This window comes from Lemur catta, chromosome 8 (assembly GCF_020740605.2).
Source record: "Lemur catta isolate mLemCat1 chromosome 8, mLemCat1.pri, whole genome shotgun sequence".
In the NCBI taxonomy this organism is placed as follows: Eukaryota; Metazoa; Chordata; class Mammalia; order Primates; family Lemuridae; genus Lemur; species Lemur catta.
In genome coordinates, this window is record NC_059135.1 from 72,704,556 (window position 1) to 72,724,236 (window position 19,681).

A 19,681-nucleotide genomic window follows, 5' to 3' on the forward strand; every position below is an offset into this window, starting at 1 on the left:
TCTTACCCACCCCCACGTTTTTGCAGGTGTCCGCTTCATATCTCTGTACATTTGTAGGGTGGTGTTGGCTACACAAAGTGTACTCTGTGGAAAGCCGATGCTCAGTGAAGAAAAGGTTCTCTCATGGAATCATTTGGGAAGCGCTGCAGACTCTTTCCACACCTTGCAGATTTGCAGTGTACATTAACCAAAACAAAGTGTGGTAGGAATTGCAGGAGGCTGAGAGCTTCTCTGTCTGGGTCTGCTTGTAGCTCGCTGTGCGCTTAGGGCAAGTTCGTGTAGTTCTCAAAGGCTCTGCTCTCATCTCTGACATGATCGCATTGTCTCAGCCACCTGCCTGCCCACGCAGCCTCACACTGTGCGGCTCTGCAGCAGACTGTTTTGGCTGCCCACCCAGATCCATTTCTTCTCTCCCCCTCTCCAATCCTATTGTGTTCGGGTATCTCCCCTCCACCCATGCACCCTGCATGCCTACATGCCTCAGGGGATACTGAGTTGTGTTGCCTTTAGCTGTACTAAGCCAAGGGCAAACACATCTTCCTTGCTTGCGATTTGCTGGGACGCTGGGTGAAGACCTTCTCCTCCTCTTGGAGAGCTCCCAGCAGCTTCCCTCTGTCTATACCCCGGCGGGACTAGACACTGGGTGGGCAGTATCACAAAGCTGTGGCCATCTGGGTACAAAGGACATGAGAGAGGTGAGAACCAAGAGAATAGCAGAAAATGGAGCTGGATAAAGTCCACCTTGAGACCCACTCTCCCTCTGGACTTGCAGTTGTGTGAGCCAAGAAATTCATTGACACGTTGGACTCTGTGTTATTTGCAGTTGAAGTTGTCTGGTGGCTACAGCACTCTATGAAAGATGCCCTCCTTAGCTGGTGACCCTCAAAACCCTTACCAGAGTCCATCTCCAGGACCCACCTGCCCCATGTTGCCTGTTGTCTTTTGGACAGTATTGGCATCAGAACTGGTTCTGAGTCTGTGCTTAGCCCCTGCGGATGGGCTCACCTTGTCCTTTGCTTTCATGGCTTCTTCCTGCCTCTCTCAGCTATGACTCCCAGGGACTCCCCTGAACATCCTGCCTGCCAGGAAGGGGGCCTACACTCCCCCCACCCAGAGTTCCCACTTGTCCCAGGCATCCCACAACCATTGCCAACATGGCAGCCCTGCCAAGCCACAGTGTCCTCCAAGTGCTCTGGCCCCTTGGCTGGGACTGACTTTCCTGAACCAAGAGAGTCCTCATATGGAGGTTTGGAAGACATGTGATGCTCTCAGCACAGAGCTCTACAGCCTTATGCTGAGGCCCTGGGCTACTGGCTCTAAAAATGAAGCTCTAAGACGACCAGTGTGAGAATCACCTGTATCCGAATCAGACACTTGTTAAAAATGCAGAGTCCCAGGCCTGCCACCTAGTGTTCCTAGCAGAGCTGTGGGAGCCCCACTTTTCACAGCCCAACCATGGTTATCGCACACTCTGGGTCACCCCAAAGGCAGCTCAGCTTCCAGCCTCAGCATCTGATGAAACAGAGGCCGAGGCAATGGGCGAGGGCGGCTGGGAAGGAGGCAGAATTGTGAAGGTGGAGGGAGCGTGGGAAGCGTGACAGAAAGATGCCAGCCTGTTTCGGATGCACAGCAGGGAACTGTGCCCAAAGGTGGGCTCGAGTCACCACAGATGTTTGTTTTCCAGTTTCTTTGACTTTTGCCTTTGTGTATGTGTGTGCCTTTGTCTTGAGGCATGATTTGCACCCAGACACGTCCAGCATCACTGCATTACCCTCTACAAATCGTACAGTCGATGACAAAGGATGAGGCAAAAAAGAAAATGTCCAAGATCCAAAGAACATAGCAAACTGTTGTTAGTTGTAGTAATCTACATGTTACAAGAGTTTTGTCTAACAGTCGAGTCATCTGACAAATGTGAAATATATTTCCCAATTCCATGCCACACCCCACCTCCCACGTCCATGCCCATCCCTGTTGCTCACTTCATGCTTCGGGTGGCTTTATAAGTTCCTTCCCAGGAAAGAGAGAGAAGCTGACCCACCACCTTCTTTTTTCTTACGAAATTTATTTTACCCAGTGTCTGACATGACAGAATGCAGATTGCATGGAAAATAATGTCCATAATTTCTGACTGCTAACTTTGACTCCGAATCAAAGTTAGGGAGTTTGGACATAGCTGGAGAAGAAAGTGTTAGGTACCAGTTTTTTCTTTCTCAAAGCATGATTGATGGATGGGAATTCAAAGTTTATTCTAGAATGTAGATCTATTCAAAATGGACCTTGACAGGCCATCCCCTCAGACCCTCCTCATATTCATAGCTAATCTCCTTGTCTCTTTTATAACAATAAATCTATGTATTCCCCTTCTTTCCTGGCCCCACTACTCCAGTTCTCATTGGACATTTTGACACCAAAGTACTTCTCATTTTCTTGTGAGCTAGGGGCAAATTAATCCGAGGTCTGGGATACTTGGCCGCTTCAGATCCCTATGCAACGGACTTAAAAATCCATTCGATGAGCCCTAAACACTACTTTATTTTTTAATTATTACATTGGAGATACTGCAGAGTCAACTTAACAGGCGCAGGGCTTTCCCATTAGAATGCAAAGGTCAGGTTCTGGAGTCTGCACCTCTAATGACCAGGAACACCCCCGTAGTTTATTCTTTCTTTTGGTGGCTCACAAAGTGGCTGCGTATCAGAATCACTTGAGGAGTTGGTTAAAAATATAATTTTCTTACTCAACCCAGACGTAAAGAATCTCACTTTCTGGAGTTGGGGGCCCAGGAGTCTGATTTTCTTTCTTTTTTTTTTTCACAAGCTCCCCCACATGGTTCTCATGCAGACGCCAAGGCCCCGTCTACTGAAGACTTTGGGGGAGCACTTCTCTGATCCAGTGGTTCTCAAACTTGTTAAAACACAGATGGAACCTTCAGAGTTGCTGAGTCAGTAGGTCTGGATGGAGTCCAAGAATGTGCATTTCTAACGAGTTTCCAGGTGACACTGATGCCACTGGTCTGGGGGCCACACTTTGAGAACCTCCCTCTGACCCAGGCTGCTTGCGGATGCATTTATTATTCATTAGCATTTCTGTTATGCGGCCAAGGACCAGGTTCAGAAGGAATGATCCTCTCCGTTCAGAGGTGACACTCTAGCTGAGCCTGATAATCACCTGAAAGGTTTTTTTTTAATTTAACATTCAATTATTGGCATTAGGCTTGGGCTTCATCTCAGATCTACTGAATCAACATCTCCAGAATGCCCTGGGAATTTGTTTTGTTTTGAAGTTACCCAGAAGATTCTGATTTATTACAAGGATTTGAAACCATTTTCTTAGAAGAGCCAGCCTTGTGAGTTCATGAATAACTTCAATAAAAAAAAAACACTTGATTTTATCTGAAATCAAATTTAATGGGGCATTCCATATTTTATTTGTAAATCTGTAAATTAAATTGTTGTTTATCTAAAATGCAAACTTAATAGGGTATCCCATATTTTTATTTGTAAATCTGTAAATTATTTTTTTGTTTATCCAAAATCCAAATTTAATGGGCCATCCTATATTTTTATTTTAACCTCCCACTCACTCAGCTGTCTTTGCCAGAAGTTTCTTTCCTCTGTGTATTCCCTCCTTTGCTCAAATACCCCTATATTAAAGGCTTGAGGGAGTGGAGGTGAGAAGAGAAATGCATACAAACATGATGTGTGGGGTGAAGGAGAGAGAATTAAGATGTTTCCTTGGGAAAGAAAAAAGAAAGCACACACGCAAAGGAAAATTCATTAATCTAGACAGCAGAAACAAAATCAGAAAGAAAAAAAAAAAGATGTACTGTCTGCTAATGGTTTTTTACCAGACAATTCGTCAATTACACAGTCAAAAGAAACCCCGGGGAATAAAAAGACACAAAAGATGCTATTAAAATGTTCCAAGTGAAGCCATATATAATTAATTTCAAACAAGCATAAGCTATGAAAAAGCAAATACTTCAAGGTGCTGAGTGAAAGGTGGGATAAATCTACATCAGGCTTCAAAACTGATGCTTCCAGGTGAGTCTCAGTTTAGGCCAGAGACAGGGAGATGATGATGTCTGCTCCCTCCCTGTTTTATGGGACACTAAAGAGCCTTAAGATGAAACACTCTCTGTGTGTCAAGGATGAGAAGAAACATAAATACAGGATAGCGCATGACATTAGCACATAACTGCTAAGAGCTGGAATGGAATACATGGAATAACAGAGAAAAAAAAATTCACTGATGCAGAAGACAAAACAAGGGAAGGTACCTGGCAAACCACTGCCCAGGCTGAGTAATCGTCATTAGCACCATGGTGCCTACAAAGAAAGCAGTTTTCTCCTTAAGCAGTCTTAACATCTCACAGGCGAGGAGTCAGCAAACTTTTCCTGTAAAGGGTAAGACAGCTTTTCGTCTCTGTTGCATCTATGTAACCTTGCCATTGTAGCATGAAAGCAGACAGAGATAATACATAAACAGACATGGCTGTGTTTTAATAAAAATGTATTCACAAAATTAAATGGTGGGATGGATTTGGCCTGTGGGCATAGTTTGCCAACCCATATCATAGGTGGCCCCATACTGCAAGGATAGCATTATTAGTAGATGCTACAGGGCACTCAGCATTCTAATGGTGGACTTTTTTTTTTTTTTTAAGAGATAGGGTCTCACTCTGTCACCCAGGCTGCGGTGCAATAATGTGATCATAGCTCACTGCAGTCTTGATCTCCTGGGCTCAAGCAATTCTCCTACCTCAGCTTACTAATTAGGTGGGACTATAGGTGCACACCACCACACCTGGCTAATTTTTTGCAGAGATGGGGTCTCAATGTTGCCCAAGTTGGACTTGAACTCCTGGCCACAAGTGATCCTCCTACCTTGACCTCCCAAAGTGCTGGGATTACAGGAATAAGCCACTGTGCCCTGTTGTGGATGTTTAACTGGTGAAAAAACATTCCATTAATGTACAGCTATACATACAAGGGCAGAGTGTTTAAAGGTCACTTCAAAGTATGAAGGCAAAAATCAGGATTCTAGAAACAGGGAGAAGATGCTCATTTGAATTTCTGAGGTTCTGCTAAAAAAGGGAAAGAGAAGGAGAGAATGGAACCAAGTATTTCACCAAGTGTTTAGAGAGGTTCTCTTGGTGGACCTGACATTCAGGGAGAAGGTGACTGCCGTGGGGAAAGGGGCCCTCACCATCTTCTCTGACTGGGACTCTTGAAGCTGCTTCTGCTTCGGGTGCATCATACGATAAGGTGTCATCTTCCTTGATCAGGGAGGTTCCCTGACCTCCTCGATTCACTAAGTTTGCATTTAGCAACCCAAAATGTATCTTTCCCAAACAAGAGAAAAACTAAGTCACTTTGGCATAGAATTTTATACTTTAACCCAGCAGACATCACCAACAGCGCATGGAAATGGGACTTCAGTGACCTCCCCTATGAGCCTGGTAGATGTGTCACACCAGAGGCCTCCACATCAGCCAAGAAGCATGAGCGTGCATTTACACCGTATAATTTAAAAGCTTTATTTCCCACCCCCCCAACACTTAGCAAACGGATTTCATATTAGTTCAACAGCGAGCTTTCTCCATACAGTTGCCTTTCTCATTGACGATGCTACTGGGGGGGAAACTGCTCTCTCATGGGGGGAAGGGTTAGATTTCACAGAGACACTCTGAACTAATTACAGAAACAAGAGGGTTTGCCCTGGCAGCCTCCCGTCAACAAAGTCAATAAATTCTTTCAGCTAAAGGCCTAGTCAGGTGGGGACTAATTGCCAGGATCTTCCCTGCAGAATTGAAGTCCCCTTTGACCACGAAGCCTGGAAGCTGGACCATCTTCTCAGTTCCTGCCAAATTCCTGTGCTCAGTCTTATGGTCTCACATGGGCATATTTTACCAAAGCAAACCACCAGCTTCTGCCTTGGGGTCTGAGGTGCACTCTTCACCAAGCACAAGACTGGTCTTCATGCCAAAGTTCACCGTGCACACTGTTGTTGGCTTGTGCTTTAGAGAGCTGGTCTCTGCCTCTCTGAGGAATGGTGGCATCATAGCAACGGAAGCACAAAGACCCAGATGAGCACTGGGAGGTAGGGCGCAGGGACGCTGCTGCCGGATGTTCTCTGAGCGTGCATTATGGCAAAGACCGCGTTGGTGTGATTGGTGGGTAATTCTACATTGCAGATCATTCCTTCACAGCAAGACCTACACTCCTGTTACAAAAGGAAAAGAGGAGAAGGAGAGTGAAAAATAGGAAAAAGAGAGAAAGGGGAAAACAAAGAAAAACAGAAGAAAGGCTTCACCAGCTTTGTCTGAAGACAGACAATTAGAACTGGCTCTCCAGACCATGTGTCACTCAGACCCTCGGGTACCTTTCTCCTGTAAATGGACCAGGAGGGAAAGACCATCTTGAGAGTCTTTTCATCCTAACTGTGATTTATCTGCATCAAACTCAAGCATTAGCCGGGCAAAGAATAGGAAGGGAAACTGAATAAGACCGCTTGATTAAGTCAACAAATCTTCTAAAGGTTTGTAAAGGAAAACACCGAGAGGAAAATGAAAGCTAGGAAACTTTTGGATTAGTCATTGATTCTCAGTACTACTTGTTAGGGGATAATAATGGCTTTCTATTGTCTATGCTAACACCTGATTCCTATCATCACAGCAGCAATGGTTTGATAATGACGGCTGCTGAGTGGTGAAAAAGGCTTGGTCAGTAACAGGTGTTTTCAGAGGATGTTTTCAGGTAACGCCAATTTGTGCCTGGTACAACTGCCTCCGCCAGATCAACCCAGCCATTCACAGAGCCTTCCACCATGGCATGATGAAGGCATCAACTCTAAGCATCTATATCAGTGGTTCTCAACCCCGGCTGAGAACCAACATCAGAATCACCTTGGGGAACTTTTTTAAAACATCCTAATGCCTGGGATCCCTACCCTGAGGTTCTGTTTCAGTTGGTCTGGGATGCCCCCTACTGCTACGCGCACAGCTTGTAAAAGCTGCCCTGGTGATTCTTATGTAGCCAGAGCTAAAAGCCTCTAATGTCAGAACCACTTTCTACACTTCTAGGCTAAATCAAAGTCTAAAACCTCATGAAATGAACATACTTTCAAGCAATGTTTTCTCAAACATCTCAGGATTCCAGGCATATGAAAGAGTAAAATGCTCATTTAGAATGATAGAATGAGAAAGGTAAAGAGATCAACTGGTCTAAAATGCATCTATAATTCATTTTATTAAACTGAGGCTAATCCTTCAGACTGTCACTCCCTCATTAAGCAGAGGTAGTGGGAAAGACAAGGTTTCCTTAGTAAAAGGTGCCACCATTTTCCCTGTGCAGTGTTCTTGGTGATTCCTGGCCATGAACAAAACAGGGGAGTTGGACTCTGTCGTGCCTGTCATTCTCTCACGGATGGTTTGCTCTTGAGCCACCAGAACTGGCCTCAGACCACTCACCCAGAGGCCTAGGGTCCAGCTCTGGAGTCTGGGAACTGTCACTCATGTTTAGTAACATTATTTCTTATTGAAGGACAGAAAATCTTTGACTTCTTTTGGTCTCCGTTTTATCATGGTAATAGAGTCTTTCCTCAAAATATAAATATGTTCATCATGTTATCCTTGCTGCCTCCCCCATGAAGTATAACTTACCATTACTAGCATGAATTTTAGACAGTAACTTACACACGATCCTTACCGTGTGCTCAGAATCTTGGCTGCGGTGGCAACCGACAAAATGACATTCAATCCTGGAGGCACACTTTTTGGTGATGGATGTACTTCTTCCACGGCTATTGAAGTGATGAACTGTCAAACAGTACTGTGTATCTAAGCAAGAAAAAACAAAAACAAAAAAAGCAACCTCATTTTCAACACTGCAAAAGAGATCTCTCAACAATCACTTCAGAAATGTCTAAAATTCAAGGCGATCCTTAAGTTTCTGCAAGAAATTTAATAGCAGTGAACTCTAGAGTTTCCAGGTGGCATTTGTGAAAAGACATCAGCTTCTGAAGCACACGTGTGTTTTGAAAGCCACTATAAGCAGGCACCCATTCTTTGGTTTCCGCTAAAGCCGAGGAAAAAATGTGCAAGCTTTTCATCAAAACCGTGGGTCTGCTCATTTAACACCAAAGTGTTTATGTCTCTGGGCTTCTTTCTCTCCCCCTCTGAAGCACACGTTCTAGAACTAAAATACCATGAAAATTGTGAATGTAAAATGCAGTGGGTCAGAACACCTGTTGCATTATGCAATATCTGTGTCTTATATACTAATGGGCCACGTGTGGCACTGCAGTGGAAAACAGATGCTTCAAATCACACATCAAGATCACCTTCCTTATCATCTAGCTCCTATTCTTGTTCTAATCCTCCCAAGGTGTCAGACTTTTCCTCAGCAGTGTGTTTCCATGTTTTCTCCTCCTCTTTGACTCTTTCTCTGCTTCCGCCCATCTCCTGCTCCGCACAGCTACAGCACCACTCTTCTGCACAGAGTCATCCTTAAGGTTTTAACCACTTGCATGTTACTACTTCAGCTTCTTTCAAGATGTTTCACTCAATACCCCAGGATGTTCTGCTTTGGTTCCGCATCTCTCTATAGGCTCCTCAGGCCAATGAAATGCTTCCTCATTTACTGATCGGGGATTGTGGCAGCAATGTCATAGAGTGGGGACAAAACCGCACTGAAGTTGAGAAGACTGGTCTTATGGAACTGCCTCTGTGACAAATGAGCAAGTCATGTTAGATCTTTTGATCTGGCTTCCTTTTCAGTAAAATGATGACAGCAAATGCCCTGACATTTTGACAGGGTTGTTGGAAGCTTTAACTAATGTTAGCAATAGCAAGCACGTATTGAATGTGTGCCATCAGCCAGGTAGGTACTTCTAACTTGTGTTCATTCCTTCAATCTTCACCAAAATCCTTAAGGTAAGTCCTACTAACATCTTCATGTTACAGGTAAAGAAACTGAGGCACAGGTTCTTGCCCGTGGAAGAAAATGGTGGAAGGTAGGATTTTAACCAAGACAGTTTTCTAGGGTTTGTCCTCCTAATCAGAGCACTATTCTAACCCTTAGTACATTTAATGTTAAACTCGATGGTGCTGTAGAATGTTCGATAAGAGTAGCTGACTTCTGAATTCAGAAGGAAAGGGAGCCACTAAATGTTTTAGAGAAGACATTCAATTTCTACTACAAACAAATGAGACCTGAAAACTGGTAGCTGCATAGGTTCATATAGAATGTCACACATGCTAAAGCAGCCCTAAAAAGTCAGCATAAAAGCCAGGGTAAATAAAACGAGAAATGTCATTCTTGTCATATCCTGTTACACTGAGAACCTCTTTTAACAACACCAACAGACCGCAGAAGTGAAGCTATAAAGTGAAAAGGAAACCTGAGATGACAAAGAACAATAGCTGCAGGCCTGTTTGCCCCAAGAAATGGTTGACTGTCACTCCCCGGAATAATGACAAAATGGAAAGTGAGAAATGACACCCTCCTTTAGAATTCCAGATGGTTAGTATCTTTGGGACTTGACTGGCAAGAATGTCTTGTCATGCCATGCTGGAATGCAGGGACATTCCGTGTTAATCTCGTTAAGAGTCAGCTCCTCGGGTGGACAGGGGAGAGCTGACTCTCTTCCTCCTTCCCATCTCCGACATTTTCTCGATGGTAGAAAGCTTCAGCTTTCCCTTTCTGTTCACCCTTTCTGTTCACCCGTGTTTCAATGGAGAAGATAGCCTAAAACCCAGAAATAGCCACGTGTTGTCCCTGCATGCATGTTAAAATGGCTTTGGTTAACAAACGACAAATTGGTGCATTATGCACAGACCTAGTAGGAACAGTGTTTTGGTACAATCAAAACAACAGCACGGTCCATGGAGGTAAGAGGTTGGACATCAGTGCTTCAGTTTATACTCTTCTAACCCTTACCGCAGTTTTTAGGGGAATTTAAAATAAATTTTTCAAGAATGATACTCACCCTCTGAAACAAGTTAGTAAAGAGAAGTATTAACCAACCTTGAAAACTTTGAACTAAGATAAATTTCTGTGGAAAATCCAGAAACAAATCCCCAAATGTACACAATCATACACGTACTCATAAGTGCACACACGATTTAAGGACGATCACTCCACAGGAATGTAAAAGAACCCTAAGAACAATATTTTGGTAATCAACTATTCTTGAGAAGAAATAATAAAAAATATTGTCCTTATAGATGTCACAGCCATTTGTGTTCATTTACAGCATAAGATTCTTGGACATGGTGGAAGTCTCCAGTGGCTTTATCTGAGAAAGGTAAGGCTATGCCACTGTCATAAAGACTGTGGTCTAGAAATTTCCAAAAGAATCAAGGTAGTAGTAGACCAAAACTGGTAATCTCTAATTCTGTAGGAGTCTATTTGTTTATTTTGGTCTTTTATATCTGAGAAACCTAAAAAAAAGTACACCCCAAAATCTGAACAGTCTGATCTCCTTATAAGTAGAGTTTTTAAATTCCACATCATCCATCAGCATATTCTGTCCCTATCTGTTCCTACTTGGTGTTCCCCTCTACTCTTGTCCCAACCATCCATTCTCCACACAGCAGCCAGCGCAATGTTCTGGAACATGACTAGTATCACGTAATCCCTAGCTGAAAACTCCCTACTGCCTTCCCATCACATTCACAATGAAATCCAAAGTCATTATTAGAAAAAGAAGACCCTGCATTGTCCTGGTCCTTGCCTCCCTCTTGGATTTTTTTATCTCCCGCTAAGTCTCAGTGGCCAGGATCCTTCCTGAGCATAAGGCCGAGCCTACTCTTACCCCTTAAAACCTTTGCATGTGCTGTTCCTTCCTCCTGGCATGCTCTTGCTACAGATCTCCACATGGCTGGCTTGTTTTGGGTATTCAGGCCTTAGTTTTAATGTATATTCCTCAGAGATTTCCCTGACTGCCTCATCAAAGGCACCAATTCATCCAGTCAACAAATATTTACTGAGTGCCTCATATGAGTCAGGCACCAGATTAGGCACTAAAGACACGAGGGATGTCCAGAAAGTATCCAGCCCTGTTATATTTTATTGTAATATTAACAATGGCTGGATACTTTCCAAATAGCCCTCGTATATCAGGGAACTAAACAAACTAAAAAGGTACTCAAGTGTTATTTAATATTTAGCATTATCTAACATTTTAGCTTGCTTCTGATTTTTCTTAAATGAATGAATGAGTTTCCCAAGGATCAATGTATCTCAAGGGTACAGAAACCTTCTTTTGTGTTAAGCCTCAGTAAGTATGACTTTTCTAGAGGCATCATTAAGCATTTATGAAATTCTGAAAATGCCTTAACCCACATTGTGGTCTATCTGTTCTCCCTCATAGATACCATTTAAGAAATATTTCCTCAAGGCATGCAACTACAAATTGAGGCTTAGGCACCAGTTTCCAAGTCCTCTCAGAATAGTCTGATGTCTGGATAGTCTCTCAGAAAAAAAAAAACCCTCTGATTCCTAAAGAACATCGTCAGCCTGTTAAGTATACTAATCCATTAGGTAAGACACCTCTGCTCTAGGCAAGTCAGGAGAGACCTAAATGAAGTGAGATCACAGAAGAGTCTTCCAAACACAGCACACTTACTTTGTGGACACCATTTGTCTTCTGCCCATCGATTGCAATTATAATTATCCCCTGCGTTTTCACAGGTAAAACACTTGAAGCTATTTGGAAATGGTGTAGCTTTAAAGAAAAAAAAGCAAAGTGAAACAATAAGTTACAAAAATTTACAAAAAGTTGCAAAACTTTCAGACCTCAAATATGGCACAAAATTAGCAACTTTTATTAGATGAAACAAAATTTACAAGCCATCATCCTTAGAAGTTCTGTTTCTAGGGAGCTGGATTTACCCATCAGGCTTTCAGGCAATTTCTTTGTTCCCTGTTGTTTAAATATTTCATCTGTGAATTTCCACTATAGAGCAATGAAAGTGATTCCACAAGCCACTCTAAAAGATCCATGGCATTGTTCTATTATCATCAATGGTTTGGGAATAAGTGAGGTTGGAGGGGATGGACAAGGGTGGTAGTAGTATTGGAACCAATCTTTTCAGTGTCGTCCCTGAGAACAACTGCAGTCCAATTAACCTGAGTTTGGAATCTCTCCCTCCCACTAATTAGTTGTGTGATGTTTAACTTCTGAGATATAATAATATTTATAATAACAATGAAGATCCCCATGACTTGCAAAGGTACAGTGAAGATTAAATGGGGAGGTTATAAGAAAAATATTCAGTGGAGTCTCCAGCACATCAAATCATGCTGGTTTCCATCCATATGCACTTCCAATACCGCTACATTTAACCTCACGAGTAATTTCATTTGATATATGTCAATTATCACAGCATTAGACCCTGACCAGGAATGTAACATTTAATGTGAGAATGACAGTAATTCTTAAGCCCTTACACTCAGGTCAGAGTGTTATGGAAAGAAGAAATTCTGAGTTGCTGGCAGTCTGGATTGAGAGTAACTAGAATTTTTTGTTGTTGTTGTTGTTTTTGTCTTTGTGCCTTTTTTTTTTTTTGTCTTGTATCTTGTCATTTTAATGGGCAAGAAGAAAAAACAAAATAATTTGACATTTCTATATAGACCAGGGTATAGGGACCTGCGTAAAACTTTCAGTTCTCCCATTTTTGGAGAATGAAATAGACAAAGAACAAGGTGAACCCCAAACCATCCCAGTAATATAACCAAAAGCTGGGGAAAAAATCAGAAACAGTGGGTGTTTCAGATAAAGGGGAAGATATGTACTGCTGCACAAAACAAGAATAAAATAAAAGCTAAATTTTGTACAACATGAAGTTAAATACTGTGAATACATTTCTGTTTTGCCTATGTATTAATATAAAAGTATATTCAGTAGGTAAATAAATAATGACATCCATTTTCATTTATTAAATCAGTATAGTTTAAAAATACTAATAATCAATGATTGGGGGGGTAAATGGTTAAAGTATAAATTGGCACAACTCTTTTAATTTAGTAATTCTAATTCCAAGAAATCTACTCTAAGGTCATTAGCCAATTGAAGAGAAAAGTCCATTTAAAAGATTTTCAATGAAGCATTATTTAACATTTAGCTTGCTTGTGATTTTTTTTTTCCTGATACAAAGGATGGGGAATGGTGAAATAAGCTACAGACCAGCCATATGAATTTTTTAAAAATGTAAAAGGAATTAAAATATTTTCAAAGACATGGAAAAATATTCAAAATATAGTGTAAAGGGGCAAAAACTAATATAAAATTAAATTTCTGTGATCTCAGTATGTCACATACTTAAATATATATATATATAGAAAAATGCTGGAAGGAAATATTCTAAAATACACAAAAGAGCTTCTTTGAATCTTGAGGTTATGAATAAATTTTACTTTCTTCTAAACATTTCGTGTTTCTTTGGAATTTTCTATAACAAACATGCATTACTTTTTTCTCTTTTTAAAATTTTTATTTATTTTTATTTTTTTGTAGAAACAAGGTCTCTGTTGCCCAGGCTGGTCTTCAACTCCTGGCCTCAAGTGATTCTCCCACCTTGGCCTCCTAAAGGACTGCGATTACAGGTGTAAGCCTCTGAGCCTGGCTGCTTTTCTTTCTTTATTTTTTAATGATTTTTTTTCTTGTCATAAAATTATACTAAGCTTAACAAGTTCAAGATGTGTAGATAATTTAGAATCTATGAAAACAATGTGCCCTATCTTTCAGCCATCAGTGTATAATCACGATCAATTTAGAAATGTAAAATAAGTGATAGTTCAAGGTGTGTAATATACATGTGTGTAGTGTATATGTGCATTCACACATACATACAGATATGTCTGAGTGTCACAAATAATAAACAAAACACAAAGTAAAGAACAGTAATGATACAGACCTCACTTAGGATAGCATAAAGACAGTGGTTCTCTCACTTAACTGTGCATCAACAGTGTCAGGAAGGCTTTTTTAAAAAGAAGAATGGAAAAAGAAAAAAAAAAAATATTCTGCATCTCACTCTCCTAACTATTGAATCTCTGGAGAAGTGACTTGGGGCTATGTAGTTTTAAAGGCTTTCATCCTGATTCTGCTACTCTTCCAGGCGTGGGAACCACAGGTGTTCACATGTGTAACAAATAACTTTTACCATAAGAATCTCTCTCTAATAAGGAATGTCAGAGAAGTTCTTCTTGTTTGAAGAAAGAGAAAGGAGGGGGTATAATACATGTATACACATATTTATACATATATGTCAAATACATTAACATCCATTATCCTGTAGAAGGGATACACTAATGTTTGCCTATTTTTAAACTATTAGTGAAAAAGTTGAGTGTTATGTAACCTTTGCTAGTGGTCAGCATGTATAATAGTAATAAAAATCCAGGTAATATTCCCTTCCAAACTTCAAACACACTAATCTGTTTTCAAAATTGTTAATGGTCATTTGAAAGAACTAGTATACCATTTATGCAGAAGCTTTCCACAGCCAATATCCTTTCCCAGTGAAGACATTAACAAAGAACAAAGAATTTCTTCTGCTAAACCATGATGAGGGACAGTGTTCAAAAGCTGGGTTTTTGTGTTTGTTTGTTTGTTTTTTTAAACAGGAACCCTTTGAAAACTTCATTAGGAAGCCAAACCATTTTAAAGAAATGGAGAAAATTTCTGTCACCATACTCTTACCCACAGAAACAGTGAAGATTTTCTGTTTTATTCTGGTTATCAACTAAATGTTCCAGAAAGATAAATGGAAAAGAGGGCCTCAGATGGACACTCTGACCCCACGGCCGTGCACTGGGGCGGCAACCACTACTTACGGTCAAGAGGAGGCCTCACATTATAGAAGTTGATGTTCTTGGCAAATGCCCAATTTTCTGAGAAGATAAAGATCTGGACGACAGCTACAGCTAGGGCGTGACAGAGAGGCAGCATTCTGACCTTGTGTTTTGGACGGTCCCAACGCACGTATCTACAGTGAAAAGACAGACTGGTTCAGTTTCTTTATATTTTACCCATCGATGGGAGCACGTTTTGTTTCTGTCTGGAAAGCTCAATGATTCCAATATATTCAGCCATCTACCTGTTGTGTGGGGCCCGTACCTGTGAATCAACTGCAATCATTTTCATCAGATGCAAGGTAAGCAATTACTGCCTTCTAGTGGTCAGGCCCCTGCACTGGCCAGGTGAGTTCTAGCAGGACGCCCGTCCAGCGGCCTTGCAGGTTCAGGAAGAACAGGCATCCAGAACTGGGCTGCCCACCCACGTCCATCGTGCCTGAGGCTAGCTGGTTTACCGCAGGCTGAGTCGCCTGATCTCTCTAATCCACCCCGGCTCTGAGGCATGTTCAACTGAAGTTACCCGACCACCTATCTGTCAAGTCCATTCCCTGAGTAAACACTTATGTTTGATAAATTTTGCAACCCTCTCAAAACCTGGAGGAAACAGTGAAAGTGAGAGCAGTGGGAAGGACAGTGGGGAGAGGAACAATGAGTCCGAGAAATAAAATCTCTGCCAGATCCCAGAGCACACAGATGCTGAGAAGAAAAACAAGTCGCCCTGAAATGCCAGCCCCACCTGATTCTGTCACACTAGGGGCAAGGAGAGGCTGCAAGGAGGTTCTAGAAGAAAGAGAATAAGAGTTGTTTGAAAAGCTGAAAGCCATACAATGTTAGTCCTGGCCCACAAATACTACTCACTGAGTCCATAGACTTTACGTAGGCAGGGATGAAAGCTACCGAAAGAGCAAACATGCACACAACACTCAGGAAAAGACAGGACATCTTAAGCCCCATAGATTCTACCCCCTAGAGGCAGACCTGGTAGCAAGAAAATCTGTAATTATAATGTCACCACTGACAGGTTCTTTTTGACAAGGGGGAGGTGTGGGCAGCCGCAGAAGAATGTAACTTGGGGGGGGGGGGTCCAGTTTTTGATTCAGGTGGCAGCTCTGCTACTTATTAGCTGCCTGACCTTGAATAAGCTCTTTAAACTCTATTAAGCTCAATTCTCTCATCTGTAAAGTGGCTTAATAATACTTACACTGCCCACATGTTTAGGTAAACATGAGCATCAAATACAGACTCAGATAGGATCATCATAGAATTGTGTACATAAAAGCGCTCATAATAAAAGCTCTGTGAAAATGCTGGAATATTAGAGTTCAATAATACTGGCTGAATTCATTTTCTTCTTGCTGAATCAAATGGTCTCAGTGGGTTTAGGGAATTTTTCAAAAAAGAAAAAAAAAAAGGTTTGATCTCTGCACATATGAGCATTGTTCTTCACATGGACATTTGGTTTGAAGCCAGAGTAATAATACATGGATTCTAGGGATTTTCTTCCCCCTCTGTTGTGACTATATTGGTTTTGCCCATGTGGCCGATAATGTCTACCTATGGAGATGGAACTGACTATAGACCAAATGCAATGTAGACACAACATCATATCATCCCTGTAGATGATATGTCTGCCACTGATAGAACTGAGTCACTAAGGAAGTACTCAGCGTAAAAACGAAAAACAAAAAACCCTGGTGAGTAAATTTCAAAAAGCAACAGTGCTAGACTTTCTACTGCATGCCAGCTCAGTACCTAATTGGTCCTAGTGATATATAAAAATATATATAATTCTTTCCTGGTTCATTTTAGAAACCAAGATTGACCTTTCATAGTTATTGGATTTCTAAATTCTATTCTTATACTCTTTCTGAAGAAATGGACATTTATCCAATCCTATTATTCCTTACAGTCACGTGGTTATACTGATACAAACTCTGCTTCTCCCATTCACTTCTCTAAGTTGGTCTGTTCCCTCGTCACGATTAATCTGTAGACAAGGAATGGACACCCCTTCTGTACACCAGTGGAGACCCTTTGAGTAGGGGAGACTAATCCCTTTTTCACAAACCTCAGAATGACTGTGTTCTAACACCAATCCACAAGCGTTCTTGTGATACAGAGATGATGCCCAAGATTATCAATTTCAGAAGCATGTTGTTGACATTTAAATTCCTTATTTTACCACTGCACAACTATGGGACCTTAGACAACTTGCTGAAGCCTTCCAAGCCTCAGCTTCGCCATCTGTAGAACAGGCATAGGACAGTGCTCACCTCACAGTTTTCAAGAGGACTGAATGACCCAGCTGAGTGCTGAGCACATGGTTAAAGCTATTAATATATTTGTTGAGCACTTTCGATTTGGTAGTAAAGAGCACTGGCTCAAGCACCTGTTTCCAAACCTGCTACTTGGTGCAAGTTCCTTAACTTCTGTGTACCACAATTTTTGCATCTATAAAGTGGGAAGAATAATAATACCTACTTCATAGGATTGTAGGAATTAAATGCATTATCTATTAGCAATATGCCCAGAATATTGCTAATTCTGACTAAGTAAACATTTACTATGGAATCACAAGACATGTAATCTCAGTGTGGGATAAAAGCCCATTCATTCATTCAACATGTTGTTATTGACACCTAATATGTAACAGTTGTTATCACTGACTCCCCAACAAGGTCTTTTCTGTCATGAAAATTGCATTTTAGAGGCTGAAGACAGGCAATACACATGGAAAAAACATCATTTCAGATGGTCATAATTTCATGAAGGAAATATTAGGGTAAGGTGACATGTTGGTGAATAGGACGAGCTACATACATGGTGGCCTCGGGACATCTCTCTGAGCAGGTGACATTGGAAGAGGTGAGTTAAGTGATGAGAAGGAATTGGCCAAGCAAAGAATCCAGGGAAAAAACCAAGGTGCTAAGGCTGGAAGAAGCCTGTCTCCTTGGGGACACAAAGGGCAGCCAGTGTGACTGGAACACGCAGACAGCGGGGAGCAGACACACTCAGGGATCACATGGGCACTTACACATGGCCTGTGGCAAGGATTTGGAATCCAGGAAAATCACAAAGTTGTTTAATTTCAATTATCTAATTTTGCAAAATACCAAGAATGCTTTGTCTCTCTGTAGGATAATTGGTCCCAAATTCCTAGCCTTATTTCTAACTCCTGGGAACAAAGGAAAACAAGTGATAGTGAGTACAGAGGACTGTGGAATTCGGATGTGCCACAGCGGTTTCTCTGGATAAATAAATGAATGGGTGACAGGCAACTTAAAGTCAGCTGAATGAACAACACAGTCAAGGATCTGAGTTCAGTTTTGGTTTCCCCATCCCTCAAAACAGCAGTGTGGGGGCCATAGCGTCATTCTCATTGTACAAGTAAGGAAACTGTGGTCCAGAGGCCATGGATGCAAAGATCCCGGCACACTGCCCAGAACATAGTATCTCCTCAGAAAGTTTCCACAGAGCACACCTGAGCCTACTAAACTTGAAAACAAATAAAAAGTAAACCAAATGATTGCTGCTTCCATATAGACAAAGTGTTTTCATTTCCATTTTTAACTAAAACAGCATAGCTTTATTCTATCAAAATTCTCCAAAACTGCAAAGGTTTTACCTGTCAAATGAGAAAAGCACTAAATAAAAATGTCTTGTATCTCCAGAGCATGCTTTATAATCCATTACCATATACCACTTCTTCCCAAGCACTTCTATCTATCTCTGTCTATTCTTCAGTGTATAGGTTTGTGTTAACATGACTGTTTTATTTTTCACAACCAAAAGACATTGGGATAATGAAAAAGTAAATGACTAACTATAGCATCTGAGAGTAGTTTTACATTTGGAATCATTTCACGGAGACTCTGAACTAAAAATTATCTGCTGAGTAGGCTCTCACTGCAGTCTTTGTGGCAGAACAAGGTTACGAAACAGAGCTTATATTTTGTTCCAGAGATGGAAAAAAATCTGTAATATGAGTTAGACTAAACCATTCAGGTTATTTTCTCCAAGGCCATCACATAGGGCAGGGTTACTTCTCCATATGAGGGATGGGGTGACCTATGAGCTTCCTAAGGTTATTTGCAAAATTGTGTGTCTGGACATATTTTCCCTCTGAGTGGAGTATCTCAAAGGAACCTGTGCCCAACAGAACGCTTAAGAATGGCTGCTTGCTCTTTCAGAATATGCCGGTAATAACTTGACCTCCTGTGACTTAGATGTTTTCACATTTTGACACTATGAGAAAAAGTTCTACATATACATTAGGTATCCGGTCCACACTCCTCAAACTCAAGGGTAGCTCAAAACATTCTTCCCCAGAAAGAACTTATTACCTTCATCCATTTTCCCTGATCCACTGGCCTGGTCAGAAACCCCTCACCTATGGTGTTGGTCTTCCCTGTGTTATATGAGTCCTCTCTTTGGAAGATATATTGAACCTTGCTCCAGAAAGCAGGGTGCTTCTCTGCCAGGAGAAGGAAGGGATTTCTGCAAAGTATATTTATAGGAATACAGCAGGGATAGACAACTTGCAGGCATTCTATAGAATGGCAGGTAGCCAGATTTGTAAATTTAAGAAACCCCACCTGAGACTACTGCCCAAAATAAAGGACTTAAATGGCACTTGGTCTGGAAACACAACTATTTCCTAGGTCTGACCCCTGGTAACCATCTCATCCTACATGTGGCATTCTACACCTCCATGGGAAACACAGAAAGTTGGTGGGGGCCTTAGGAAGCAGCACACCTTTGACATCATAAACTGTTTTGAGGTAGAAAAATGACCTACATTGTTTTTTTTTTAT

The 19,681-nt window shown here is 41.4% G+C and overlaps 1 protein-coding gene across 4 annotated transcripts in view; it reads right to left on the reverse strand.

Annotated features, from left to right (window-relative positions):
- Positions 1 to 5,517: 5,517 nt before the first annotated feature.
- Positions 5,518 to 19,681, reverse strand: part of LYPD6B (LY6/PLAUR domain containing 6B) — a 160,546-nt gene continuing 146,382 nt past the window's right edge. For all 4 annotated transcript variants that reach the window (XM_045559215.1, XM_045559214.1, XM_045559213.1 and 1 more), the window contains 4 exons: positions 14,847 to 14,998; positions 11,635 to 11,733; positions 7,713 to 7,843; positions 5,518 to 6,228 (listed from right to left, as the gene is read on the reverse strand). In XM_045559215.1, the coding sequence (XP_045415171.1) occupies positions 6,064 to 6,228; positions 7,713 to 7,843; positions 11,635 to 11,733; positions 14,847 to 14,998 (547 nt within the window). In that variant the 3' untranslated portion in view covers positions 5,518 to 6,063. The remainder of the gene's footprint in view (positions 6,229 to 7,712; positions 7,844 to 11,634; positions 11,734 to 14,846; positions 14,999 to 19,681) is intronic.